Source organism: Bubalus bubalis, chromosome 4 (genome assembly GCF_019923935.1).
Source record: "Bubalus bubalis isolate 160015118507 breed Murrah chromosome 4, NDDB_SH_1, whole genome shotgun sequence".
Taxonomy (NCBI): Eukaryota; Metazoa; Chordata; class Mammalia; order Artiodactyla; family Bovidae; genus Bubalus; species Bubalus bubalis.
Genome location: NC_059160.1, coordinates 10,486,892 through 10,513,968, shown reverse-complemented (window position 1 = coordinate 10,513,968; position 27,077 = coordinate 10,486,892). Strand labels below are relative to the sequence as shown.

The 27,077-nt window shown below is 55.9% G+C and overlaps 1 protein-coding gene across 4 annotated transcripts; it reads left to right on the top strand.

The window, feature by feature from the left end:
- Positions 1 to 7,203: 7,203 nt before the first annotated feature.
- GGA1 (golgi associated, gamma adaptin ear containing, ARF binding protein 1) lies at positions 7,204 to 26,407 on the top strand. Of its 4 annotated transcripts, none has more exons than XM_025282893.3 (17): positions 7,207 to 7,592; positions 11,369 to 11,453; positions 12,728 to 12,803; positions 13,704 to 13,802; positions 14,802 to 14,925; positions 15,353 to 15,453; positions 16,303 to 16,383; positions 17,464 to 17,604; positions 17,686 to 17,767; positions 18,831 to 18,938; positions 19,636 to 19,737; positions 22,528 to 22,586; positions 22,995 to 23,200; positions 23,648 to 23,841; positions 24,843 to 25,012; positions 25,219 to 25,329; positions 25,426 to 26,407. In XM_025282893.3, the coding sequence occupies exons 1-17, from the start codon at positions 7,550 to 7,552 to the stop codon at positions 25,534 to 25,536; spliced, it is 1,893 nt and encodes a 630-aa protein (XP_025138678.3). In that variant the 5' UTR covers positions 7,207 to 7,549; the 3' UTR covers positions 25,537 to 26,407. The 4 variants fall into 4 exon arrangements, with proteins under 4 accessions (XP_025138679.3, XP_025138678.3, XP_025138677.3 ...); XM_025282892.3 differs by having other exon boundaries at positions 7,208 to 7,592; positions 19,585 to 19,737; XM_006071384.4 differs by having other exon boundaries at positions 7,209 to 7,592; positions 19,585 to 19,737; positions 23,034 to 23,200.
- Positions 26,408 to 27,077: the final 670 nt, after the last annotated feature.

The following is a 27,077-nucleotide window of genomic DNA, read 5'->3' as shown; positions in this document are numbered from 1 at the left end:
TATTGGTGAAATCCACGGTCCCTAGTTTCCTTCCAGCCAGTGGAGGGAGGGTCATAATACCGGCCTCTGTGGCCACAGTTCAGTTGCGACCCAATAGACTGCAGCATACCAGGCTTCCCTGTCCAACGCCAACTCCCGGAGTTTACTCAAACTCATGTCCATTGAGTTGGTGATGCCATCCAGCCATCTCATCCTCTGTTGTCCCCTTCTCCTCCCGCCTTCAATCTTTCCCAGCATCAGGGTCTTTTCAAATGAGTCAGTTCTTCGCATCAGGTGGCCAAAGTATTGGAGTTTCAGCTTCAGCATCAGTCCTTCCAATGAATATTCAGTACTGATTTCCTTTAGGATGGACTGATTGGATCTCCTTGCAGTCGAAGGGACTCTCAAGAGTCTTCTCCAACATCACAGATCAAAAGCATCAATTCTTTGGTCCTCAGCTTTCTTTATAAGTCCAACTCTCATCCATACATGACTACCGGAAAAACCATAGCTTTGACTAGACAGAACTTTGTTGGCAAGTAATGTGTCTGCTTTTTAATATGCTGTCTAGGTTGGTCATAACTTTCCTTCCAAGGAGTAAGCGTCTTTTAATTTCATGGCTGCAATCAACATCTGCAGTGGTTTTGGAGCCCCCCAAAATAAAGTCTGCCACTGTTTCCATTGTTTCCCCATCTATTTCCCATGAAGTGATGATCTTAGTTTTCTGAATGTTGAGCTTTAAGCCAACTTTTTCACTCTCCTCTTTCGCTTTCGTCAAGAGGCTCCTTAGTTCTTCTCTTTCTGCCATAAGGGTGGTGTCATCTGCATATCTGAGGTTATTGAGATTTCTCCCGGCAATCTTGATTTCAGTTTGTGCTTCATCCAGCCCAGCGTTTCTCATGATGTACTCTGCATATAAGTTAAATAAGCAGGGTGACAATATACATACAGCCTTGATGTACTCCTTTTCCTATTTGGAACCACTATTTTGTTTTATGTCCAGTTCTAACTGTTGCTTCCTGACCTGCATACAGATTTGTCAAGAAGCAGGTCAGGTAGTCTGGTATTCCCATCTCTTTCAAAATTTTCCAGTTTGTTGTGGTCCACACAGTCAAAGGCTTTGGCATAGTCAATAAAGCAGAAGTAGATGTTTTTCTGGAACTCTCTTGCTTTTTCAATGATCCAGCAGATGTTGGCAATTTGATCTCTGGTTCCTCTGCCTTTTCTAAATCCAGCTTGGACATCTGGAAGTTCATGGTTCACATACTGTTGAAGCCTGGCTTGGAGAATTTTGAGCATTACTTTACTAGTGTGTGAGATGAGTGCAATTGTGCAGTAATTTGAACATTTTTTTGGCATTGCCTTTCTTTGGGATTGGAATGAAAACTGACCTTTTCCAGTCCTGTGGCCACTGTTGTTTTCCAAATTTTCTGGCATATTGAGTGCAACACTTTCATAGCATCATCTTTTAGGATTTGAAATAGCTCAACTGGAATTCCATCACCTCCACTAGCTTTGTTTGTAGTGATGCTTCCTCAGGCCCACTTGACTTCACACTCCAGGATGTCTGGCTCTAGGCTGATGATCACACCATTGTGATTATCTGGGTTGTGAAGATCTTTTTTGTATAGTTCTTCTGTGTATCCTTGCCACCTGTTCTTAATATCTTCTGCTTCTGTTAGGTCTATACCATTTCTGTCCTTTATTGTGCCCATCTTTGCATGAAATTTTCCCAAGTTATCTCTAATTTTCTTGAAGAGATCTCTAGACTTTCCCATTTTGAGATTGCATCCAAGTACTGCATTTCAGACTCTTTTGTTGACTATGATGGCTACTCCATTTCTTCTAAGGGATTCTTGCCCACAGTAGTAAATATAATGGTCATTTGAGTTAAATTCACCCATTCCACACCCTCCTGTAAAAACCCATTCCACACCCTCCTGTAAAAACCAGTTCTTCCTACCAGCTAGTAAAGGGTATGGGTTTAGAGGGATGGGAGTGGGGATGGGGTTGCTCAGAACTTTCAGTCCCCAGTCCCTTATTCTCCAAACTTGTTGGCACACAACTCAGTCACACAGCAAGTGTGACCCTACCTGGTATATCTGAGCTCTGAGCTTGGAGAGGCTGATGTTACCAAGAGCTGGGGCAGGGGGCTGTAGGGGACCAGAGTCTCACTAAGTTGCAGCTGATTGTCCACACCGCAAAGTCAGACCATCAGGATGGGTCTGTGTTACCCTAGACGGGCACATCTTAGATCTAAGGTCCTTGAGGAACCAGAGCAGGCAAAGGGGGTTCAGGGAACAGGGGGTGAACTGAGCATACAATAAGGCTAATTTTGGAGGGTAGATTCCTGGGCCACACACCCAGAGTCCTACTTAAACTGCCCAGGAGCCTGAATGCTACATTAGCTCCTCGGGGGATTTTGACACAGGCAGTCACCTCAGAGAAAACCACAGTTGGGTTAGTTGGTTATAGCTGCTTCATGGACAACTCATGTCTACTTGCCCATCCACTCTTAGGGATTCCCCAAGTCACTTAGAGGAACACATTTGCAAGCGGTGCAGATGAGAACAGCTGCCAAAGGCCCCATTCCTGCATTTCCTGTCTCCTGTGTTGGTCCTCCTTCCTTTCACCATCCTCAGATCCTTCCTTCCACACCTACGCTGATCCCCACCCCACCCCCGAGTTTGGGCCCAGGCCTTACCTTCACAGTCACTTCCTGTCTCCCTCGCCAATTCTTGCTCTCCAGGACTTGGTGAGGCAAGCTTAGAGCCTTCATTAAAAGTAGGATCTGGCTCCCCACACACACACACACACACACACACACACACACAAACACAACACACCCTCCCTGGGCAATGTAGAGCACATTCCTGCACCCTTCCATCCATAAAGCTTATGAATAATAGTTTCAACTCCTTCACTTATTCAATGGGTGTTGATTGAACACCTATGTGTCAGCTACTCTTTCAAGCCTTGAGGATACATGGGTGAACCACATAGCTGAGATTCCTCATCCTCACAGAGCTGACATTCCGGTGGGGAAGAAAGACAGAAAACACAACGAGAAAAAGGAAATAGATGGTGGAAATAAGTGCTAAGGAGAAAAGTTCAGCAGAGAAAGTGGATGGAGAGCATGTACTGGGGATTCGCTTTGCAGACACCCACCCATTGAATTCTCACAACCAAGTTTCAGATGAGAAGCCTGAGATCTAGGGAGTCTATGTGACTTGTCCTAGGTTTAGAAAGCAATCAAGTCAGAATTTGAACCTTGGTCAGATCTATGCCATCTTTAAAAAGTGAGTCTTGACAGCGTGCTCAGTTCAGTTCAGTTGCTCAGTCATGTCCAACTCTTTGCGACCCCATGAATCGCAGCACTGCCAGGCCTCCCTGTCCATCACCAACTCCCGGAGTTCACTCAGACTCACGTCCATTGAGTCAGTGATGCCATCCAGCCATCTCATCCTCTGTCATCCCCTTCTCCTCCTGCTCCCAGTTCCTCCCAGCATCAGAGTCTTTTCCAATGAGTCAACTCTTCACATGAGGTGGCCAAAGTACTGGAGTTTCAGCTTCAGCATCATTCCCTCCAAAGAGATCCCAGGGCTGATCTCCTTCAGAATGGACTGGTTGGATCTCCTTGCAGTCCAAGGGACTCTCAAGAGTCTTCTCCAACACCATAGTTCAAAAGCATCAATTCTTCAGCGCTCAGCCTTCTTCACAGTCCAGCTCTCACATCCATACATGACCACAGGAAAAACCATAGCCTTGACTAGACAGACCTTTGTTGGCAAAGTAATGTCTCTGCTTTTGAATATGCTATCTAGGTTGGTCATAACTTTCCTTCTAAGGAGTAAGCGTCTTTTAATTTCATGGCTGCAGTCACCATCTGCAGTGATTTTGGAGCCCCAAAAAATAAAGTCTGCCACTGTTTCCATTGTTTCCCCATCTATTTCCCATGAAGTGATGGGACCAGATGCCATGATCTTCGTTTTCTGAATGTTGAGCTTTAAGCCAACTTTTTCACTCTCCACTTTCACTTTCATCAAGAGGCTTTTTAGTTCCTCTTCACTTTCTGCCATAAGGGTGGTGTCATCTGCATATCTGAGGTTATTGAGATTTCTCCCAGCAATCTTGATTCCAGCTTGTGCTTCTTCCAGTCCAGCGTTTCTCATGATGTACTCTGCATATAAGTTAAATAAGCAGGGTGACAATATACAGCCTTGACGTACTCCTTTTCCTATTTGGAACCAGTCCGTTGTTCCATGACCAGTTCTAACTGTTGCTTCCTGACCTGCATACAGATTTCTCAAGAGGGAGGTCAGGTGATCTGGTATTCCCATCTTTTTCAGAATTTTCCACAGTTTGTTGTGATCCATACAGTCAAAGGCTTTGGCATAGTCAATAAAGCAGAAATAGATGTTTTTCTGGAACTCTCTTGCTTTTTCCATGATCCAGCGGATGTTGGCAATTTGATCTCTGGTTCCTCTGCCTTTTCTAAACCCAGCTTGAGCATCTGGAAGTTCACGGTTCACATATTGCTGAAGCCTGGCTTGGAGAATTTTGAGCATTACTTTACTAGTGTGTGAGATGAGTTCAATTGTGCAGTAGTTTGAGCATTCTTTGGCATTGCCTTTCTTTGGGATTGGAATGAAAACTGACCTTTTCCAGTCCTGTGGCCACTGCTGAGTTTTCCAAATTTTCTGGCATATTGAGTGCAGCACTTTCACAGCATCATCTTTCAGGATTTGAAATAGCTCAACTGGAATTCCATCACCTCCACTAGCTTTGTTCATAGTGATGCTTTCTGAGGCCCACTTGACTTCACATTCCAGGATGTCTGGCTCTAGATGAGTAATCACACCATTGTGATTATCGGAGTCATGAAGATCTTTTTTGCACAGTTCTTCTGTGTATTCTTGCCACCTCTTCTTAATATCTTCTGCTTCTGTTAGGTCTATACCATTTCGGTCCTTTTTCGAGCCCATCTTTGCATGAAATGTTCCCTTGGTATCTCTAATTTTCTTGAAGAGATCTCTAGTCTTTCCCATTCTGTTGTTTTCCTCTATTTCTTTTGCATTGATTGCTGAGGAAGGCTTTATCTCTTCTTGCTATTCTTTGGAACTCTGCATTCAGATGTTTGTATCTTTCCTTTTCTCCTTTGCTTTTCACCTCTCTTCTTTTCACAGTGATTTGTAAGGCCTCCCCAGACAGCCATTTTGCTTTTTTGCATTTCTTGTCCATGGGGATGGTCTTGATCCCTGTCTCCTGTACAATGTCATGAACCTCATTCCATAGTTCATCAGGCACTCTATCTATCAGATCTAGGCCCTTAAATCTATTTCTCACTTCCACTGCATAATCATAAGGGATTTGATTAAGGTCATACCTGAATGGTCTAGTGGTTTTCCCTACTTTCTTCAATTTCAGTCTGAATTTGGCAATAAGAAATTCATGATCTGAGCCACAGTCAGCTCCTGGTCTTGTTTTTGTTGACTGTATAGAGCTTCTCCATCTTTGGCCGCAAAGAATATAATCAATCTGATTTCGGTGTTGACCATCTGGTGATGTCCATGTGTAGAGTCTTCTCTTGTGTTGTTGGAAGAGGGTGTTTGCTATGACCAGTGCATTTTCTTGGCAAAACTCTATTAGTCTTCGCCCTGCTTCATTCCGTATTCCAAGGCCAAATTTGCCTGTTACTCCAGGTGTTTCTTGACTTCCTACTTTTGCATTCCAGTCCCCTATAATGAAAAGGACATCTTTTTTGGGTGTTAGTTCTAAAAGGTCTTATAGGTCTTCATAGAACCGTTCAACATCAGCTTCTTCAGAGTGTATATAGCCTTAAATCAATGTGGTAAGTGCGGTTACATTTTATTTCTGTAATAATCCATTTCAGTAATAAAAGAAACAAAGGAAAAGAGCTCTAAGCACATTTTATGTTACAGCTTTTATTGAGGAATGCAATAAACATATGTATCATTTTCCTGTACAATTTTAATGGCCTGTGGGGGAGAATCTTAAAAAAATCCCAGTCTGCTGAATGGTTGAGTTTAGGGGAAAAACTGACCCAGCACATGCCTCGCAACTCCCTGATGAGGTCACCGTGGTTCTGCAAGGTGAATCGAGGTCGCTTGCCAGGGCGACGGCCAAGCGGAACCGGAATCGCCAGATTCCGTTTCGGTCTCCGCTTTAACCCTCCGGAAGACCGAAGGCTTGAGTGGATACCATGGATCAGTTCCCCGACGGGCCGCCAGGGGGCGACGGACCCGGGTGACCCTGGAGACCGGGCTCCCTCCGGCCGCGGGTGGGAAAAAACAGATGAAGAGGGTCTGTGATGGAGAAACGGCAGAAAAGTCACCGAGCCTAGAAGTCTGTTCATTCCGCCCTCCTTGATTTCAGTCCAGCACCCGTCACTGTCTTTCGCTCACTGTTGCGCCTGGACCTTTCTAAAACAAAAGCCTGACTTTGTCATCACCACTCGTTGAAAGTCTTTAACGACACCCCCAGCATAGTTTACAAGAAAAAAAGCTAAACGCAGGAACTGCGTGATCTTGCCCCGGCCTATTTCCAGGCCAACAACCTCTGGAGCCGCATTAAACTATTTTGAATTATTTGAACTCATCATCCTCTTTCTATCCTGTGAATCCTGAAATGTTTGGTTCCCCTCACCTGGAGTACCTTTCCACTCCAGGTTTCCTGGGAGAATTCTGACTGTCTTTCAGCTAAATATCACCTTCTCTGTGAAACCTCCTGACAAGACACCCCCCACCCCCCACCCCGCAATCCCCTATCCCCGCCCCAGTTTAGGGTAGGGGGTCCCTCCTATGTTGCCATTATCCCTGGGCTTCCCCAGGGATAGGGGATGTAATATCTGGCCTTGTCTTTCTGTTTCGGCGCCTGTCCCAGAACAAGACGAATAAAGAGTGCATGAACGGATTGCAGAATGGATGCAAGAGATAGTACAGGGTTCAGGCTCTGCCACTTGTGTGATCTCAGACAAACTATCTGGTTCACGTTGTGAGAAATAGCAAATCATTAAACAATACTTTAAAACAGTGCTTGGAACACTGTAAGCACTCAAACGTCATTTTCACAGCGGCCAAGGTGCCATTGCCCTTTTAAGGACCCCCTCCCCACTTTTGCAGCTAAACGGAATATCCGCTCAGGGATCCGGAAGTGACTTCAGAGCCCCTCAGAAACATGGCCCCAGAACGTTCTTCCGGAAGCGGTCATAGGCATCTCCGTGACGCACGGCGATTTAGAGCGTCCCGCAGGGTTTCCATGGTGCAGCCCTCAGTCCCGAGTCCCTCGGCTTTCTCTTGTTCCCGAGCGCTCTGAACAAGGCAGGAGGCGAGTCGCTCTCGCGACATTAACGCCACTTGGAGGGGTTGGGAAAACAGATGACGCTCTAGGCAAGCCCGTCTTCATCTCTATGGTGCCGAATGCTCTGGCGCGCCGCTCCAGCTCGTCGGGACGGACGTTGCCCCTTTAATCGGCGGAGGGCGGTGCCAAGGAGGTCCCGCGAGAGCGGCGGGGGGCGGGGGGCGGTGCCGAGGCTGGGGGCCTGTGGCCGATGGAGCCCGCGATGGAGCCGGAGACTCTGGAGGCGCGAATCAGTGAGTGTCCGGGAGGGGCGCGGGCCGGACCGGAACCGGAACCGGGGGCATTAGGCGGCCCCCTTCCCGACGGGGGCGGGGTACAGGGCGCCCCCTCCTCACGCTCCGCCCCCGGCCCGGTAAGGGGCGGTGTCCCCAAACCCATACCTCAGACCCTGGGGTGAAGAAGGGAGACTCCCACCAGCTGCATGGACCCGCAGTGGGATCGAGTGCCACCCATCCTTCCGATTCCTGGGCCTCGACCCCCGGGGCCGAGTGAGCTGCCCCCAGCTCGGCGCCCAGGACTCCCGGGATGGAGAGTGCAGCTTACAACCTCCTCGGGCCCAGACTTATCCGCGGAGCGGACACCCAAGTCATTCCCTGGACCCCGGGAGGGAGCAGGCGAGCGTCCCCGAGGGCTGCACCACACACCCAGGAGGGAGGGACCCTTAAAGCCCTGAATCCACTTTCTGGCGGTGCCTGATGGGACTCCCTCCTATCTGTTCCTTGAGCTTGCAACTCAGATTCGGTTGTTTCCCCACCCAGGAAGGTAGGACCCACTAACCCATGGAACTCCAAGTTCTGGCCACATAGAAACCCCTGAACTCCACAGGCTTGGGAGGGTCCCCGTCTCAAACTCCAGAAGTAATTTCAAGTTCTGTATCACTACCCTTAGTCCAGTCCCTCAGATTTCTGCACCGCCACCACAAACTCTTTTCCTGCCTCTCACCGAGTTTGCTCCAAAGGCCCGTGCATCCCTCCCTGTGTCTCCTCAGACCCAGCTCCCCACTCCTTCGGCTTCTGAGTGTTGGCCCCTCACATGGTCCACCTGACCTCCCTATCTCACACTGCAGAAGATCCTCGCCTCTCGTAACCCACTCTGGACTCTGGTCCTCAGAGCACGGCTTGCTTCTCCCTGGACTAGTGACAGCTGTCTTCCTTTCCACTCACCTCTGCACCAGGGCTGCAGGGAAGCCTCTGGGTCAACCCTCAGCTCAGCCCTTTGGTCCCAGGCACACCAGGGAGCCGCACAGAGTGATTTGGAATTATGGACAACCCCTTTTAAGCCAGTCTTGTGCAGCGTTGAATCTGGAGGTTGGTCTCAGAACCACACCTTCTCCAGGGATGTTTCACAGTCAGTCTGGCCAGTGGAGGGGGCGGGCATGGAAAGGAAGCACTCAGCGGCCATCGAGACGGTTCTGGAATGCCACAAGTGTCTAGGTCTCCACAATCACCTGGGGGTGGGGGATGGTCAGGGCCCTGACGGACAGATCTGACCAGAAGCAGGCCTTGAGCCATGGGTGATACAGAATGGTGTCAGGTTTAGCAACAGTGGACGATTTCTGAGAGGCCAAGGAGTTTGATCTGAGCAGGAGGCTGGACTCTGAGAGACTGGAGCTGAGGGTGTTTTCTCTTTTTCTTCCTGTTGGTGCCATGGCAAAATTGTAAGCTCTTTCCTTGCAGTGATTGGGGCTGAGAGTAGCCTTTGTTGGGTAAAATATGACATCGTCACCACTGTAGAGTGACAAAGTGGAGTCGCATCCTGTTGTGAAACACCTCCTTCCCTGGGTGTTCTGCCCTGAGGCCTGCTGGGGGAAGTGCTCCCCCCAGGTAGAGCTAAGAGGGCTAGGAGTTGAGGGCCAGGCCCAGAGAGGTTGGTCAGATCTCCTTGGACCCAGAGGCCCTTGCTCTGAACCAGATGCAGAGATGTCCCGTGATGCCACTGCTTCATCCTCCCTGGCTTCTGACTTAGGAGCAGACTCTGGAACTCACTCAGACTCACGTGTCTCTTGACACTTAAAGAGACTTCCTGTTTTAGGTTCCCCCAGCTGGGTGTCACTGAGTAGGCAATATCCAGCCCCATGCTATCTTTCTAACTGCAGACTGATGTTACCCAGGCTCCGTCCCTGTTGCAGGACTGGGAGGCAGAGTTGATGGGAGCGGGGAGGCAGCTATTTCTGGCATTCCTGAGTGGTCAGCAGGGGCTTCGTTTCTCCCAGGGACTGGAGGGCTCTGCAGGGCTCCAAGAACAGAGACGTGTGCACAGGGAAAATGCTTCATTGAGGTCTCTGCTCAGCTGGACCTCTGAGGGCCATCCCAGAGAGCAGCAACCCCCACTAACACACACACGCTGTCTATACCGTCTCTCTGCTCTGAGTTTCTTTTCCATTTTTTTTTTAATGATCTGTTTTTCCTAACAGCATCTGCAGCAGCGTGCAGCACCCTGTTTGGTGGCTTGTCTGAGCAGTCAGTGTTTCCTATGCTGAGCTGTTGAGTTCCAGGAGGATGGGGGTTGTGTTCACTGCCGCAGCCCCACACTCAAAATATTTATTGAATAAATATGAATTGAATGATTGGTTGCCAGGCTCTTGAGACCCTAGGGCACCAGGCCTTCCGCCACAGCACAGGACCCCAAATAGGCAGGCGCCACACGCCGAGTCCCCAGCCTGCCCCTGGCCACAGCTCCTGTGTCCCACCTCCTGGGCTGTTCCCTCCACAGCCCCCGCTCAGTTCTCATGCTGGGGCGGAACTGACCGGGACAGGCTGGGAGGTGACAAGAGATCCAGCTCTGGCTGCCCCCGCCGCTCCCCCTGGGTGGAGTATGTTGTCATCCCAAATCATTCCTTATTTTGCCGCAACTTTACAAATGGGGAAATGGAGGTTCGGGAAAGTTATGTGACTGACTTAATAGTTTTTTGTGGTTTTTTGGTTGTTTTTTCATTTTATTGCAGTACAGTTGATTTACAGCGCTGTGTTCATTTCTGCTGTACGGCACAGTGACTCAGTCCTACACATATATACATTCTTTTTTATATTCCTTTTCCTTATGGTTTATCCCAGGATATTGAATGTGGTTTCCTGTGTTCTACAATAGGATCATGTTTATCTTTAATTGTTGTTTGACCGACACTGAGGGGGGTCAGGCGGTTCTGTCTGGCCTTGTTTACCACCCCTTCCTGTTGGCCCTTTCCTAGCCACTACCCACTCTGGATTTGAATTCCCCCAGAACCTCTCCCTGCCAGCCTGCCACCAAGCCCATGTTCATTCACTCATTTACTGGGGGGAGACCGACGTGTACGTAAACGGCTTCGATGCGATGCAGTAGCAGACTTGGGCCTGCGATGAGGGTCAGGTCTGGGGGGACACAGGCGCAAACTGCCTTGGCAGTTAGATAGGGAGGAGGCATACCTGAGCTGTGCTCCTTATCACGCCCCTCATGCCTTACCCTGGGCTATTATCCACGGCTCTTCTCACATGCAGCCCTTGAGCTGTTCCAAGTCATGTCATCCCCAGCCTGGTACTCCCTCTTGTGCTGCCCCTCCGGGCAGCCTCCCCTGAGTCCCCTCCCCTGGTTCCCAGTTCCCATGACCCTTTTGTCTCCCTCCGTCACCGTGTACTGAGAACCTAGCTGCCCTTGGCCCACTTCCCAGCTGCGAAGCTCCTTGTGTTTGGAACTATGGCTGTTTTTCCCATACCTCTAGCTCTCCTCTGAGAGTGAATTCTGTGAGAGTGTGGTTAGACAGGCGGAGAGGCTTACAGCAGAAGTGACAGTAAGGGAGCAGCTCCTGAGCACTCTCTCAACGTGGGGCCCTTTGGGGAGAGGCTGTGAGGGGAAACCAGTGGCCAGCAGGACCTCTGCTCTGACCTGACGGACGTCAGTGCTGGGGTCTTGGGGCCGTTGGGGCAGGGAGTCAAGGAGAGGCCTTTCCGTGTGCTCAGTCGTACCCCAGGGCAGGAGCTGAAAGGGGCAGGGGTATCCTTTCGCCAGGTTACACTAGCCCTCTGTTCTCCTCCAGACAGAGCCACAAACCCCCTGAACAAGGAGCTGAACTGGGCCAGCATCAACGGCTTCTGTGAGCAGCTCAACGAGGACTTTGAGGGGTAGGTGACTTCCCTGTCCTTTGCTCACGTGCTCAGCACCTGCCATGCACCCTCCAGACCCAGCCTTGGGCAGACATGAGGGTGCATTGAGACCCGGTTTGCATTCTTAATGAGCTCCCAGATTAATGATGGCATCAGGCACTCTGTGCCTGGACCCATTTTACTAGACCCATTTTACAGGTGAAGAAACTGAGGCTCAGGGAACTCAGCAGTTGCCCTAAGATCTCACAGACCTGACGAGGCTCAAGGCTGCCTGACTCGTGCCCAGGCTTGTTTGGGGAGGACCTGCTGGAGAACTGCATGCTCCCCAGTTGGGGTACCCTCTGCTCAAGGCAGAGCCTGAACTGCCCGCATGAAACCCACATGGTGTGCTTGTCAAAACTGTCCGTTGGTGGTGCGTCCAGGCTTGGACTAGACCACTCAGCAGGGACCTTGAGGGGGACATTGTTAGCGGGCTCCCAGGTAGTGCTGAAGTTGGGAGCACAGCCCAGCGTGCTTCACCTCCGCTGCACCCCCCACAAGTGCAGGCGCTCCACTCAGGATGCCGTGTGACCATGACGTGCGTGGTCCCCAGACCAGCTGCTCGGGCCCAAGTCCCATCCCTTCAGTTAGGGGGTTGCCTGGGTGAGTACTGGATGCCTCTGACCCTCCATCTCTGCGACTGTAAAGTGGGGGTGATAGTGCTGCCTGCTTCAGGGGGCTCTTAGGAGCTTAGGCAGGAAAATGGAGGTGAGTCGCCTTGCACATGAAGCACTCGGTACGTGTTAGCTGTTGCTGTCACTGGTGACAGTTAGGATCTGGTAGGTGATGTCACATTCTCCCAGCAGAATGTTCTGGGCACATTGTCGCATTCTGCTCCCTGGCTGGGCCCCTGTAGACCGTGGGCATGTCTGTGTTAGGATCGGGTAGGTGATGTCACCATTCTCCCAGCAGAATGTTCTGGGCACATTGTTGTGCTCTGCTCCCTGGCTGGGCCCCTGCCTCGGTACTTGTCTGTACAGCCACCCAAGGATACGCAGGTCATAGTTCTCAGTAAAGCCAGCCAAGGAGCTGAGCTCGTGCCTTTCAAAGGTTGCCGCCCTGCGCGCCCTGCCTGGCCCTGCTCTGTTGTGCCAGAGTCTCTGGCCCCAGTCAATCCGAAGAGGGAGTTGGGCCTTTGCGCATGCCCTGCAGGAGCCTCTGCAGACTACAGGTCCGGGGGGAAGAGTGGCAGCACTCTCAGGGTGCCTGGGGCTCTGTGACTAGTCTGGCTCTTTGCTCTTCCTTTCCCCCAGGCCTCCACTTGCCACCCGGCTGTTGGCCCACAAGATCCAGTCCCCGCAGGAGTGGGAGGCAGTCCAGGCCCTGACGGTGAGGAGAAGGAGAAACACAGTACCATCTGTCTCCTGACCATGTGGATGGCACCAGGGGTGGGGGGGGCGGGGACTGAGGTTTTTGGGGTCCCATCAGACTCCTCTTTAGAGCCCAAGGGAATTGTGCCAAGATGGCCTAGAATAAGGGTGTGTGCCAGCCTTTGAGCGCCCCATGGCAACCAGTGAACCAGTGGGCTGGCATCCCACCCCAGACCCTGCACAGTTAGGCCTCTTGCAGGGAGGAAGCCCTCGGTCATCTGGTCCGGGGATTCCCAGCTCCAGCTGTCCCTCAGATCTTCTGGAGGCTGAATCAGGGCCCCACTCCAGACCTGCTGACCAGAACACCTGTAGTACGTGCATCCAGGAATCTCTGTGTTTATAGAGCTCCCGGATGCATTGCGGGACCTGCCAAGGCCAGCCTGTTGATGGCCTCCGGACACAGGACACCAGGCACCCTTTTAATAGTTCGGTGTTTGTTTTAACATGTTAGGGTTTCGGTGTTTTTTTTTCCTCTCCTCACATGTTAGTTCTCACATATGCATGGCTTAGGATGAGGCTGAGGTTGATGGTGCCTATTTACGTTTCCAAAAAACCATCAAAGGAAAATAGTGAGAAAGTAATTTACAAGTGGTACTCAGATGTGGCCAGGCCATGGAGGGACTAAGTTCGTGATGTGAGTTGGGTGTCACCAGGCTCTCAGAGTGGCCCGGCCCTGTCTTCCAGGGGTGGTGATCAATCTCAGGGGTCTCTGAACCTCAGAATGCTTTTTTTTCCTCAAGTCATTTTCTCCCTTCTCACTGCTGGTCTCTGGACTTCTGGGCCCTGGCTGAGGTGTGGGAGAGAGGCTGCCTCCTCTGACCCTCCCAGGGGCCCCCGTACCTCACACCTTCCCCCCCAGGTGCTGGAAACATGCATGAAGAGCTGCGGCAAAAGGTTCCACGACGAGGTGGGCAAGTTCCGCTTCCTCAATGAGCTTATCAAGGTCGTGTCTCCCAAGGTGGGTGCCTCTATCGTATGCCCAGTCTTGTGCTGTCATGGGGGGTTGAACAGCGAGGATCCCAGATCGAGAGAGGAGGGTGACTGCCCTCCTCCTGACCCAGCACACAGACCCTTTCTCAAGGTCCCCTTCACACAGCTGAATCCAGGACAGCTGGGCTTCTAGGAAGAATGTTCCAGGCTGCCCGGTGGCTGGCTGACTCGGGAGCAGCTCGGCACTTAGGGAGGAATGACTGTAATGAAAGAACAGCTTCCCCAGTGCGGGCTGCTCGGGTCTGAGCCCTCTCCCTGCAGACCTACCCGTGGCAGGTCTGGGCACCAGGGTGGGGTGCCCTGGTGCCCCCCCAGGTGTCTAGTGGAGGGTCTCCCTGTCCCCACTTCAAAAAGCGGGCTCCTGAAGCCTCAGATCTGAGGCCCCAGAGTCCTCCTGTAGGGCACGAACAGGTTTGGTGCCCCTTGTTGGGTATGTGAGAGCCCACCCCTTTCGCCCGTCCTCTCAGGCCCGTCCCTTGGCCCGAGGAGCTGAATGACCTAGCAGCTGTTCTCAGGAGTTGATCAGTGTGAAAGGTAGTTCCCTCAGCCGAGTGTACTGCTGGGAAACTGAACGGGGCCTGGGGCCAAACGGTCCCACACCTGCTCCTTCCCTGGCCAGCCAGGAGCCTAGTGGCTCCTCCTCCCTGAGGTCACGAGGTTAGGGTTCCACGAGCCAACTGTGAGTAGATGCTGGGCTCTGGGCCTTTCAGCTCTGCGTCCCCACGTGGTCTCACTGCTGTCACCTTACTGAACAGGTGGGGGACTAGGATGCCCAGGGCCGGCTCAGCTTGGGAGCAGCAGGGCCTGGAGTTCTGCCGGGCTGGTCAGGTGGGACATGAGAGTCCTGTAGGCTGAGGTTTCGGAGGGAGTCCTGGGGAGGCAGCCAGGTTGGGGTTGGGGTTGGGGTTGGGGCTGCAGTGAGTGAGGCCAGCCAATGCAAAGCCTCCTCTCCCCTCGGTCCCTGAAGTACCTGGGTTCTCGGACATCAGAGAAGGTGAAGAACAAGATCCTGGAGCTTCTCTACAGCTGGACGGTTGGCCTCCCTGAGGAGGTGAAGATTGCAGAGGCCTACCAGATGCTGAAGAAGCAGGGTGAGGCCCCAGAGGTGGGGGTGACCACCCTTTCTGCTCTGCCCTGGGGCTCCAGCAGCTTCAGGGCCCTGTCAGCAAGATCATGGGTGTGCCCTTTAACTGCTCAAGACCACAGAGTCAGTGGGGCCTCTTTATGGCTCTGCCTGAGGCCAAATGGGCTGCAGAGAAGATGGGTTTGAGTCAGCCTTCCCCTCAGAGAGTGGCCCCCCGGGGAATGGTCTCAAAATAGAGGCTCCTAAGTACGCCCTCTGCTGGCTGCTGCTTGGCGTGGTAGTTCAGGAGCAGGCCTTGACCCGGAAAGGCAGCACCAGCTGCTGGAGAAAGCCTGCCTCCACGCTCCCTCCTACCCTGGCCTGCCCCGATACCCTGGCCTGCCCCGATACCCTGCCCCGCCCCAGCCCCGAGACAGACAGTCTCCCCACTGCAGGAATCGTGAAGGCCGACCCCAAGCTGCCAGATGACGCCGCCTTTCCCGTTCCTCCACCTCGGCCGAAGAATGTGATCTTTGAAGATGAGGAGAAATCCAAGGTGAGGCTTCAGGGAGGGCCAGAGGAGGACCCCAGGCCCCTTGAGGGTCGGCGGATCCCAGCCCGTGGCGGCGCTGTCCCTGGATCAGAGGCTCGCACTGAGCACGGCTGCGTGGCGGGTCCAGGCACCAGGTGTTAAGCCCTTACGTGTGCTGATGCTGCCCGCGTGGTGCCCTGCGCTTAGTACACACGGGCCTGAGCCTGGCGGCCGGGGGTTGGTCTGCGGGCATTTCATAGGCTGATCAGCAGGTTGCCTGTCTTTATGTCTGTGACTCTCAGCAGTAATTTCGCTAGCCTTTTGTTAAAGAAGCATGTGCTCATGGGCAAGAACTTAAAACAGCCCAGAGGTAAGATTAAAAAAAAAACTCCTCTCTACCCAGTCTAGTCCCAGAGGGTAAATGCTGTTGAGTTTCCTGTACTTCCTTCCAGAAGAATTCTCTAGCAACATTAATGTAATTTTTCGCACCATTTGTGGAGAACTTATTTCCGCTGGGCACTGTGGAAAGCACTTATGTGCGTGTGTCACTTGTCCCACGGCCACCACATAAGATTAAGATGTTAGTAGATTCTTTAAAAAAAAACAACAACATAGGATTCATTTATTTTATTTCATTGGCCTCTCAGCATGTGGCATCTTAGCTCCCTGACCAGGGATCGAACCCACACCCCGTGCAGCAGGAGAGTGGCGTCTTAGCCCCTGGACGGCCAGGGAAGTCCCCACTGTCAGTAGGTCCTTGCCGCCCCATCGAGAGCTTAGTGACTTATTCATGTCCCACCTCCAGGAAAAGGAGCCAGCATAGGACCCCAGGCCCAGAGAGTGCCGTCACAGCGGGTCCCTCTCTCTCCACAGATGCTGGCCCGCCTGCTGAAGAGCTCCCATCCTGAGGACCTCCGAGCAGCCAACAAACTCATCAAGGAGATGGTGCAGGAGGTAATAGCCAAGCCCAGGGCTCAAGGAGGTGGCGGGAGGGGATGTTGAGCTGGGCCACCGAGGGGAGCTGTGTATATGTGTGGAACTCTGCAGTGACCCAGCTAAAGGGCCGTGACAGCACAGAAAGGGCTGACTGAGTCAGGGGGCCCTGTGGGCAGAGCCAGGGTCAGTAAGTGCAGAAGAAAGCATTTCCCAGCAGCCAAGCTGACCAGTGCTGGCTTCTGTGAGACTGACTACCTCTTCTATAAAAGTTAGAAAGAAATTAGCTCTTACTGTACTTAAGATAGAGTATGTATACAGAGAAGGAAGAATATACGTGTATTTCATAAGGACGTATACCTGTGTTGGGGGTGCATGCTGAAATCTTTTTTATTGATAAGAGTAAGTCATCAAAAGAATGCAGTCCAGACACACAGAGGCAGATGTTCTGTGCTATCTTAGGGTAAGCTGTGTGCTCTGACAACCCAGAGAAAGTCAGGGCAGCCTCTTTCAAGGAGGGCGACTGTATCAGACAGCACAGCACAAGCCCACCTTTCATTCCACAAGGAAGAAGCGTGCGGGGTGAGCAGAGCGGGTGCGGGATAGCAGGGTCCCTTCTGCAGCAGCCTTTCAAGGCCATGAGCTCCCCCCACTTGCCACACACCGACAGACACCTCACGGGGTCCTGGCACTAGTTTCTCTGTTGGTGACCACTCAGGTTCCCTTTCCCTCTCAAGTACAGGCATCTCCTTTCAAGGGACAGAGGGAGCGGGAGGGTCGTGTAGAACCACAGGTGTGGATCTAGGCCCCGGGCCTCCAGCATCACCTGGCAAATGTGTTGGACTCAAAGATCCCTGGGCCACCCCTGGAGATCCTGATGAGCTTGTGCGTCTAGGGCGTTGGCGAGAGGAGAGGAAAAGTGAACACAGGGTGGGCCAGGGGCTTCTTGGACCAGAGTGCCCTGTCCGGGCCCCGAGGGGCTCTTCGCAGGGGCTGATCCCACACCCAGCGGGCGCCCTCCAGGGTGGTGGGTGGCAGCATCCTGGCTCAGGTCCGGGCCTGACCCGGGCTCTCCGGGGCTGTTTGCCAATGCCTCCCCAGGACCAGAAGCGAATGGAGAAGATCTCGAAGCGGGCGAGCGCCATCGAGGAGGTGAACAACAACGTGAAGCTGCTGACCGAGATGGTGATGAACCACAGCCAGGGCGGAGCAGCAGCCCGGAGCAGCGAGGACCTCATGAAGGTGCACCCCCCGCCACCCGGGCTCCCCACCCCCACCCCAGTGCCCCCCGCCGGCCTGACCTGCTCGCCCTGCCGCCCCCAGGAATTGTACCAGCGCTGTGAGCGCATGCGGCCCACCCTTTTCCGACTGGCCAGTGACACGGAGGACAATGACGAGGCCTTAGGTGAGCTGCAGTTAGAAGGAGCTACCACTAGGGGGCCCCCCCCTCCCTTCTCCAGCAGTGATCTTGGGTTTCTCCACTTTGAGGAAGAAGGAAGCGAAGCTGAGGGGCTGACCCTGAGAAAGGATGGGCCAAGCTCCCCCTTGGCAGACATCTCGTTTACTGCCTGTAAGCTGCACAGGAGGGGGAATTGTTCCTTTTTCACAGCTGGGGTTCAGGGAGGGAAGTGGCCTGTCCAGATCATCAGAGTGGTGGCAGAGCCAGGGAGGACCGGAGGCTCTCCGTCCGGACACTGCCTCCTGGTAAGGGTGAGCTTGAAATCAAGAGCAAGTCCCTCAGGCCTGAGAGCCTCCACGGCTGGGCCCCGTGGCCACACGGAAGGGTCTCATCCTTGTTCTGTGCCACCACACGAGCCACGCCTCCCCGGCAGTGGTCCGGGTACCATCTCAGCCCCCATTCATGGCATTCCCTGAGCGCCTCCCACGTGCCAAGTTCCTGGTGCAGCCAGGAGGCTCGCCCCTCAGGTCCCCCTCAGCCCTGGCCCCGGAGGACCTGGCTTGCGGCAGACGCTGTTCTAGGCCCGGGGCTATGGCAGTGACCAAAGTAAACAGAGCCAAATCCCCCAGGAGCTCTTATCCCATGAGACAGGAGCCTGAGGGTGTGAGCCTGGCAGTTTGTTGGGCGGCAGTAAGGGGCATGGAGAAGAGCAGGGAAGGAACTGGGGTGTGGGGCTGGGGGTGAGGGAGGGCCTCCCTGAGGTGACGTGGGTAAAGACTGGAAAGCAGGAAAGGGTGAAGCCGTGTGGAGATCCAGGGGTTTCCAGACAGCAGGGCCGGTGTGGGGGCCTGGAGGCCAGGGCCCGCGTCTGTGTTGAGGGGCTGGCAGGGGGCAGCCCGGAGGCTGGATGAGGGTCACAAGGTGCCTGAGGCAGAGGAGTCAGTATGGGCTGTCCCCAAGCCCCGCGCCCCTCCCACGAGGCTTGGGATGCATGTGGGGCATCCTCCCCACCTCCCCCGGAGGCCCCCACAGTCCTTCAGCCCAGCCCTTCCCCTCCTGCCTGTTCCAGCGGAGATCCTGCAAGCCAATGACAACCTTACCCAGGTCATCAACCTGTACAAGCAGCTGGTGCGGGGCGAGGAGGTCAACGGCGACGCCACCGCTGCCTCTATCCCCGGTGAGGAGGTGGCGGGAGAGCTGGGAGGGCCCACCGGCCAGAATCCAGGGTGGGGCGCTGGTCCCAGAGCTCAGTGGCCCCTTAAGATGGGGGAGGCCCCCACTGGGAGAGCTGGGGGAGGAGTCTGTGCCAAGCCTGCAGCTGCAGGGGAGGAAGTCTGGATGCGGAGCAGAGGGGAGGGGGCTGAGGGTCTGGCAAGGACAGGCTGGGGAAAGAGGGCCTCCCTTTCATTTGACAAATCTGACGCCTGTTGTACGGGCCTGGATGACATCCCAAGGCTTAGTTTGATTATCAGAAGTGCACAGGGAGGGCTTGACACATAAACATTACAGCTCAGCTCCACTCCGGGTAAAGCGACAGCCAGGGGAGGCTAGAATGGGCCCTGTTGGGAGAGGTTAAGGGGGGCACTACCCGGAAACAGCAGAGTCTAAGAGGAGCCTTAAAGGACGAGAGGCAATCAGCCAACTACAAGGGAAGCAGGAAGTACGTTCTGTGCAGAAGGGACACCACATGCCAAAGAAGGGGCCTGGCAAGCAGATCCCAGGCAAGGGTGATGTGGCCAGGAGGGGAGCTTGCTGCTCCCCAACCCCAGGGACTCTGCATGTCCTCCGCCCGGGGCTGGCCTGACTCTCCTTCCCCACCCCAGGGAGCACCTCGGCCCTTCTGGACCTCTCAGGCCTGGATCTCCCTCCGACAGGCACCACCTACCCAGCTGTGCCCACCCGCCCTGGCGACCAGGCCAGCCCGGAGCAGCCCAGCACCTCGGTGTCCCTGCTTGATGATGAGCTCATGTCTCTGGGTGAGGAAGGGGCTGGGGCCGGGCCTGGAGCAGGGCAGGCTCAGCTGCAGGTGGGGTGTGATACCCTGGCACATAAGGCAGCTTTCAGAGTGTGGTCAGGTCAGACTGTTCCTCCTCCTCCTGTGAGTCCTCTGGAGAATGGGGGAGGGGCATCAGGGCCATTTCACAGCTGAGGAGGCTGATGCTCAGAGAAAGGAAGGAGATCCCGCCAGGTCCTACTGTCTGGGGTGAGGCTGGCCCCACCTCTGATAAGCCAGCCACACCTAGGCTCTGGTGGCCTAAGGGAAAACAAAGGGACTTCCCTACAGCAGGTTAGAGCCTAGAATTGGAGCTACCCAGGCAAAAATCAGCAATCTCCTCGCCCCTGAGAGGAAGAGGAGGGGAGCTCTAGGCTCTGAGCACCAAAAACTCCAGGGAAGCTGAGCTCTGTGACCCCCGCTAGTCCCAGACCAGGCCTGCAGTCACTACAGGAGGGGTCGGGGCTCCTGAGCCTGGCGGGGAAACGGGCTCACCCCTGGGGCAGAGCAGGGGCACCCAGCTGGGCACACAGTTTTCGAGTTCCCAACTTTCAGGGGCAGTCGCCCCATCTGAGAGCGTCGAAGCACGAGAGCCTAGTAGCCACCTCTTCACAGTGGCCCCGAAGTTGTGACAAAATAGAGGTAGGTGGTCGGGCTCTGTCACAGGAAACCTTACCCTGTCACGGGTCTCAGAGGATATGTTAGGAAAGTGACTTGGAAGCCGAGTCAGACTGAGTTCTCCCGAATTGGTTCTGAGGTAAAACCCACACCTGATGGACTCCAAGAAGCGACGGAAGGCCAGGGTCCCAGCGGGGACACCCCTGACACACCACGCTGCTGTCTTAGCCCCGCTCCCCTCAGCCCAGGACACAGTGAGGCCAGCACCCCTGGTTTACAGATGCCAGAACCAGGCTCCGAAAGCTGAGCCTCTTGCTCAAAGGGCCACGGGCTTTGGGTGAGACCCTCCGATTCGGAAGCCTCCCCGGGAGCCTCTCTGCTGCTCTGACTCGGCCATCAGCCAGGACAGGGAAGCGAGGACTTAGAGTGCGGAGGGGGACGAGGGGGACAGCGGACCAGGTCGAGGTCTCCTCTGCGGGCTGGTCAGCCAGCACCCCTTCCCTGGGAGGCTCTGACCACAGGGCGTCCCGAGGCCTGCATTGGAATCCCACCACCCGCCCCGTTTGCCTTTGGAGCCGGGGGAGACTCTGAGAGAACCGAGCCGAGCTGGGCGGCAGCTACCTGACCTGGTGGCGGGTGTGTGAGCCCAGCCCCCACCCCACCCCTAGCCAGTGGCTTCGGGGAAGCCACCTCCCTGTGAGAGGCTGTGTGTGCTCGGCACTTCCTGTCCCCGCTGTCACAGCAGAGCCCTGAGCCTCCAGCTTCCTCTGCTTGCTGCTCAAAGTGAAGAAAATGTGGGAACCAGAACCCGACGTGGCAGGGCAGCAGCCGCCCAGCTCCCCCCTGCTCGGGGCAGTGGAGGAAGCCTGGGACCACAAAGGGGGCTCGTCCTGAACGGTTCTCTGTGGCAGGAAGGGTGCGGGGTGGGGGTGGGGCAGGGAGCACAGGCTTCCCGTCTGCCAGGGAGGGTGTCCCAGTGCTTCTGTGTCTGAATTGTCCGATTCATTAGCGACAGAGGCAGATGCTGCTGTTGTCTCCGGAGGCGCAGGAAGGTTGTCACCAGCCCAGGGTCACAGCTGAGTGGCAGAGCTGTGTCTGAACGCCAGTCTTCAGGCCTTGCTCTGGTCACGTCCAGACTCTGGGCTTTCCAGTGGTGTGACCGTGGGCAGGTTGCTTAACCCCTCTGAGCGCCTGCTTCCTCATCCCTAAGGGAGGTGTGAGAAGCCCACACCCACCTTTTAAGGTCGCCTGAGGATTGAGGCCCATGTCTGCAGTGCCTGCCTCAAGGGTGTGGGAGCTGATAGTCTCCATTGTTGGCCTTGGTCTCAGGCGTGTCCAGACGAGGAGGCCCAGCAGTTGCGGCCTCCCTCACCTCTGCCCATCAGGTAGCACATCAGCCTGTTGTTCCATCACTTGAGTCATGTCCAACTCTGTGATTGCCCTTGGACTGCAGCACACCAAGCCTCACTGTCTTATTCACGCTTTGCTACAAACAAGACAGAGGTTAGACTGCCTGGTGACCTACTCCCCTCTACTGACCAGCAGTCAATGAGCAGGCCCTTCCAGAGGGACCACTGCCCTCTTTGCCCCCATCAGCCAACCTTTTGGCACATGCCAGGGCAGACAAGGCTTTTATGTCTGCCCTGGCCGCCATCTGCATGCTGTGCTCAGGGCCCCTGAGGCCCAGCCCAGGGTTGCTCAGTCTCGGTCAGGCTTGGGCCCAGCGCCCTTCTGATGCTCAGAGGGTATCTATCCGTCGAGTCAGTCATTGGACGGGCACAGGATGCTGATTCCTGCTGCCTGGATCTGTGAGAAAACGGACCTCACATAGTGTCTCCCACCCCCCACGCCAGCTCCCACCTGCCCACTGTCAAACGAAAGCGACCTCAACCCTGGCCTTAGTGGTTGAGTCGGCCTCAGAGCGGCAAGAGAGGAAGTGTGTTTGGGCCAGAGAATGGGCCCTTGGGATCTTCAGTTTCTGCTTTTCTCTGCTGAGACAGGGAGGGGGTTGTCCCCTTTGAGCTGAACCTCTTGGAAGAGGGGGTGCAGGGTGAAGGTGGAAGCCAGGAAACCCTGACCTGACCAGAGTCCCCCCCAGCTCTCTTGCCTCTGCTCACAAATCCAGCTCCTTTACCTCTCTCTCACCTCCTTGTAGGCCTCAGCGACCCCACACCCCTCTCTGGCTTGGATGGTGCTGGGTGGAATAGCTTCCAGGTAGGAGGGGTGGGGCAGGGCAGCTGGGACAGGCATCCTGAGGGGGCAGGGACGGGAGAGGTGGGCAGGAGGGCCCAGGGCATGGGCGGTGGGGGTGGGGGGCAGCCATCTCCGGATGGAGGGAGGTGGGTGGGCCTCTCCTCAACTTTCATCGCTTTTCCCTGAGGTCTCAGCCTTGGGTTTCCTTGGGTTGAGCTAGGGGCTCCCTGTTCCTTTCTTGTGACTCTGAGGTCCTTGAAATGGGATGTTTTCTCGTGTGGCCAGATCAGACTTGGCCACCAGTGGCCCTGGAGTCAGGGGCTCAGGCCTGTGGGGATGTCTGCACCTCTGCTGCTGCTTCCCCAGATGTCACCTGCCAGGAGGGGAGGGGGCCTCAGGGCAGCGCCAGGTGACCCAACACCTTTTCAGTGCAGCCTCACCGCCCTGCATCCTTTGTACACCCAACAGTCATCCGATGGCACGGAAGCCCCAGCCCCGACTCCGGCCCCCAGTGTGGACAGTCGGCCCCCAGCGCAGACACCCCCGCCTGCGAGCAGTGGTCTGGATGACCTCGACCTCCTGGGGAAGACCCTTCTGCAGCAGTCACTGCCCCCGGAGTCCCAGCAAGTGCGGTGGTGAGGGTCCGCCCTGCCCAGACCCTCCCCTGCCCCGGGCCAGCAAAAAGAGGCCCAGTGCTGGTTTGGTCAGTGAATGGCATGGCCAGAGCACCACCGCATGCCAAGTGCTGCTTGGGGCTCGAGGGACACAAGTGACCAGGGCAGGCGCAGGGCCCATCCGGCAGGGCATGGAACATATGAGAGAGGAGTCCATGCCCCACTCACACACCCTCCCCCAGGCCTGCCAGCCCCTGAGAAAGACCCAGAGGGCTGCCAGGAAGGAGGGCTCTGAACCCAAGTGGGTGGGGGAGCATGAGTTGCCTGCTCCAAGGCGAGGAGACCAAGGCCAGAGAGACAGGGTGTCTGAGCTAGCCGTCAGGGACCACGAGGACCCCAGCCGTTCCTGTGCCCCTCATCTTCTGGGCCCTGAAGATTCACCTCTCAGTGTACCATCCCCCCAATAAGGGAGAAGCAGCAGCCAGCCCCCCGGCTCACACTCCGGGACCTGCAGAATAAAAGCAGCTGCAGCTTGCCCAGCTCCAGTGCCACCGGCCTGCTCCACACCGTGTCCCCTGAGCCCCCCGGGCCTCCGCAGCAGCCCACGCCCACCGAGGTCTCGCTGGCCAACATCACTGTGCCTCTGGAGTCCATCAAACCCAGTGAGTAGGGCAGTGGCGCGGCTCCCTGCCTGCACCCCACTCCTCCCCCCACCTTGTGCTGTTGGAAGATAGATCGGGGGCAGCAGGTGGGAAGATGGGCTCCCCTCCCAGCCCTGCCCTCTGGGTAAGACGCTTCGCCTTCCTAGGACTCAGTTTCCTCATCAGTCCTGGAGTGTCACAGAACTGCATTCCAAACTCCAGGATGGGGAATTCCTTGGCAGTCCAGTGGTTACGGCTTGGCACTTTGACTGCCAAGGGCCCAGGTTTGATCTAAGATCCCACCAGCCATGCAGCATGGCCAAAAGAATAAATAAACTCCAGGGTGGCTCCAGGGGACTTCTCATGGGTGGCCCCTGCATCGCTCCCCGGGAAGGCAGGGCCAGGAAGTCTGGGGGTGGTCTCCCCAAGACCATAGGGATAAAGACCCAGGTCTGAGCCTGTGCTTCTGCCCAGGAGCAAAAGAGGGGCCACTTACAGCACCAGACTATGACCAGATAGAGGAAGACCAGCCAGGCTTCTCAGCGCTGTCCATCTTGTAAGCTCACGATGACAAGGGCAGTCCTTGGGAGCTGGTTAGTGGTGCCACTGTCTTAGCAGCCTGGGGGACCCTGAACTCAGAGACACAGAGTGACTGTGCCTGGGTCACACAGCGAGAACGTGCCCTCAGCTCCTGCACAGCCCTTCTACTCCAGCATGCCAGGAGCAGCCACACGGCACTGTGTGAGCCCGACTAGGACTCAGTTCCAGGGTGGGCGTCCTGCCTCCACCATCATGCTAGAAGTCCACCTGCCCATCTTGGCCCCAGACTATACCCCTGACTGCACTGCTGCCCAGGGTCAAGGCAGCACGCTGGGTCTGGGTCTTTTCATTCATTCCCAGCAGAGCAGTGAGCACCTGGGGTCAGCCGGGTGTGAGGGGCTGATCGGATGTGCCTGGGCTCAGGCTTGGCACCCCGCCTCCACCCCCTGCCCCCATCAATCTCTCCCCGTCTCCCCTGCCAGGCAGCATCTTGCCGGTGACCGTGTATGACCAGCATGGCTTCCGGGTCCTCTTCCACTTTGCGCGAGACCCGCTGCCTGGGCGCTCCGATGTGCTGGTGGTGGTGGTTTCCATGCTGAGCACCGCCCCCCAGCCCATCCGCAACATTGTTTTCCAGTCAGCGGTCCCCAAGGTGACATGGGTGTGCCTCTCCTCAAAGCAGGGTGATTTGGGGCTGGATGTGGAGTCAGCTCTCTGGAGCAGGGGGTAGAAGGGAAGCCAAGGCCAGGGCCCTGGGGTCCTCAGGGTGGCACTCACAGGAGGCTGGCTTTGTTCCTGAGGGACTGGGGACAAGAAGCCAGGGCTGGCTGTCCCAATCTGCCCTCCGACCCTCCACAGGTCATGAAGGTGAAGCTTCAGCCACCCTCAGGCACGGAGCTGCCAGCGTTTAACCCCATCGTCCACCCCTCAGCCATCACGCAGGTCCTGCTCCTTGCCAACCCCCAGAAGGTGAGTGAGGGGCCCGGCTGTGACAGGGCGTGGCCATGGGGTGGGGGCAGCCTCTTCTCCCGCTCTGACCCTCTGTCTTCGCCATCTCTGCTTCAGGAGAAGGTTCGCCTCCGCTACAAGCTCCTCTTCACCATGGGCGACCAGACCTACAACGAGATGGGGGACGTGGACCAGTTCCCCCCACCAGAGACCTGGGGGAGCCTCTAGAACCGAGAAGGCTGGGGAGAGGAGGGGCCACGGGACTGGCTGCTGCCAAGCCTAGGTGGAGGCCATGGCAGCCTGGGTGTGTTCCCACGGCCATATTCCCCTGGGTCTGGTGCTTCTCCCCTCACCCCTGCAGCCCCCACCATCCTTGCCCCTCCCCTACGGAGCCAAACCCAGCAGGAGGCGGGCCTGGGTTTGCACTGGTGGGGACTGTCATCACAGGTGGGAGCCTGGAGCAGGGAGGGCCTACACGCCCCGGAAGGACTTGGGGTCATGGGGGAGAAGCATGGCTGTCGGGCAAGGGCCGGGGCCTCAGGCCTAGCCCGGACCCCAGCCTGGGGAGGGGTCCTCCCTGCCTGTCTCTTATGCCTTATGGGAAGGCCCAGCCATAACTCGGGGCCGGGCTGGAGCCGGGACCAGCTCAGGCCTCCTCCATAGGAACCGGGTGACTGTGGGGGTGACGCCTGCACCCCCAGCCCTTTGCACTCTCGGGTTTGTGGTTTGATTCTCTTAGCTTTTCTCTCTGAGTGGCCCTGTGGTCACCATCTCAGGGGGCCCAGTGCGGGGAGCCCCCCTACCTGTCCCCCACTCCTCCTGGGGATCTCACTCTACCCGCCTGGCCCCTTTGCTGTCAGGCCTCTGGGTGGGGGGACTATGGGGGTCATGTGATGGCTGGCCCAAAGGTAATGCCCCAGGCGGTGGCCCCAGCTGGGGGCTCCCGGGCTCCTGGCCAAGGGAGGTCCTACACTGGAGTTCTTGCGTGTCTCTTTCATTCACTGGGCTTTGTTCACCCATCTATCCATGGGCAGAAGTGGGGTCGGTGCGTGAGTGAGAGCAGGAGTATTTATGGAAATAAAACGTCCTTTTTCCTGGACCAGCTGCTCTTGTGGCCCTTCTGAGAAAGAGGGAGTCAGGAAGGATCCAGGCGTGCGAGGTCCCCGGGGGCTGCCCCGCAGACTCCTCTGCCTCTCCTGGGAAATAAGGCCACGGTTCCCCTCCTCCCCGCTCCTGATCCCGGCACCGGAAGAGGCCCTGCTCGGGGGCCTGTGGCCACTGCTGAGTCACCAGAGAGAACCCGGGGGGCTGTGGGGGGCCCAGAGCCATCCCAGCTGGAAGCGAGTGGCTGCTTGGGCCTGCTAGGAGCCCCAGCTGCTGCAGACACTGAAGGGGAGGCCCCTGACCACTCACGACTTCCTCTTGCTGCGCTCAGCCCTGAAAGCACAGCTGCAGCGCGGCACCACCCGAGGCCCCTGCCTCAGCTTCTCCCTCTCGCCAGAGGCTGCTCCCAGGGCGCAGGCGCCACCAACCGCAGCCCCTTTCTGCAGGGGCCCCCTGCCATTCCCCGGGATAGCACATTCCCCCTGGGTTTTCGGGGTGTTTCTCTTCACTGGGAGGCTGGGGTCCCGGCCTGGGGCGTGGCTTAGAGACTGGCAGCTGAGGGAGCCAACCAACGTGCAGCAGAGCCATTGACAGGCATTCCGCCGGGGGCCTGCCCCTTGATAGGGAGCCCTCCGCGCTCCGCTCACAGACATCTGGGGAACCCT

Coding starts and splice junctions, on each gene's coding strand:
- GGA1 (XM_025282892.3), top strand. CDS start 7,550: ATGGAGCCCGCGATGGAGCCGGAGACTCTGGAGGCGCGAATCA. Junction 11,454..12,727: donor CTCAACGAGGACTTTGAGGG/GTAGGTGACTTC, acceptor CCTTTCCCCCAG/GCCTCCACTTGCCACCCGGC. Junction 18,939..19,584: donor CACCGCTGCCTCTATCCCCG/GTGAGGAGGTGG, acceptor TCCCCACCCCAG/GGAGCACCTCGGCCCTTCTG.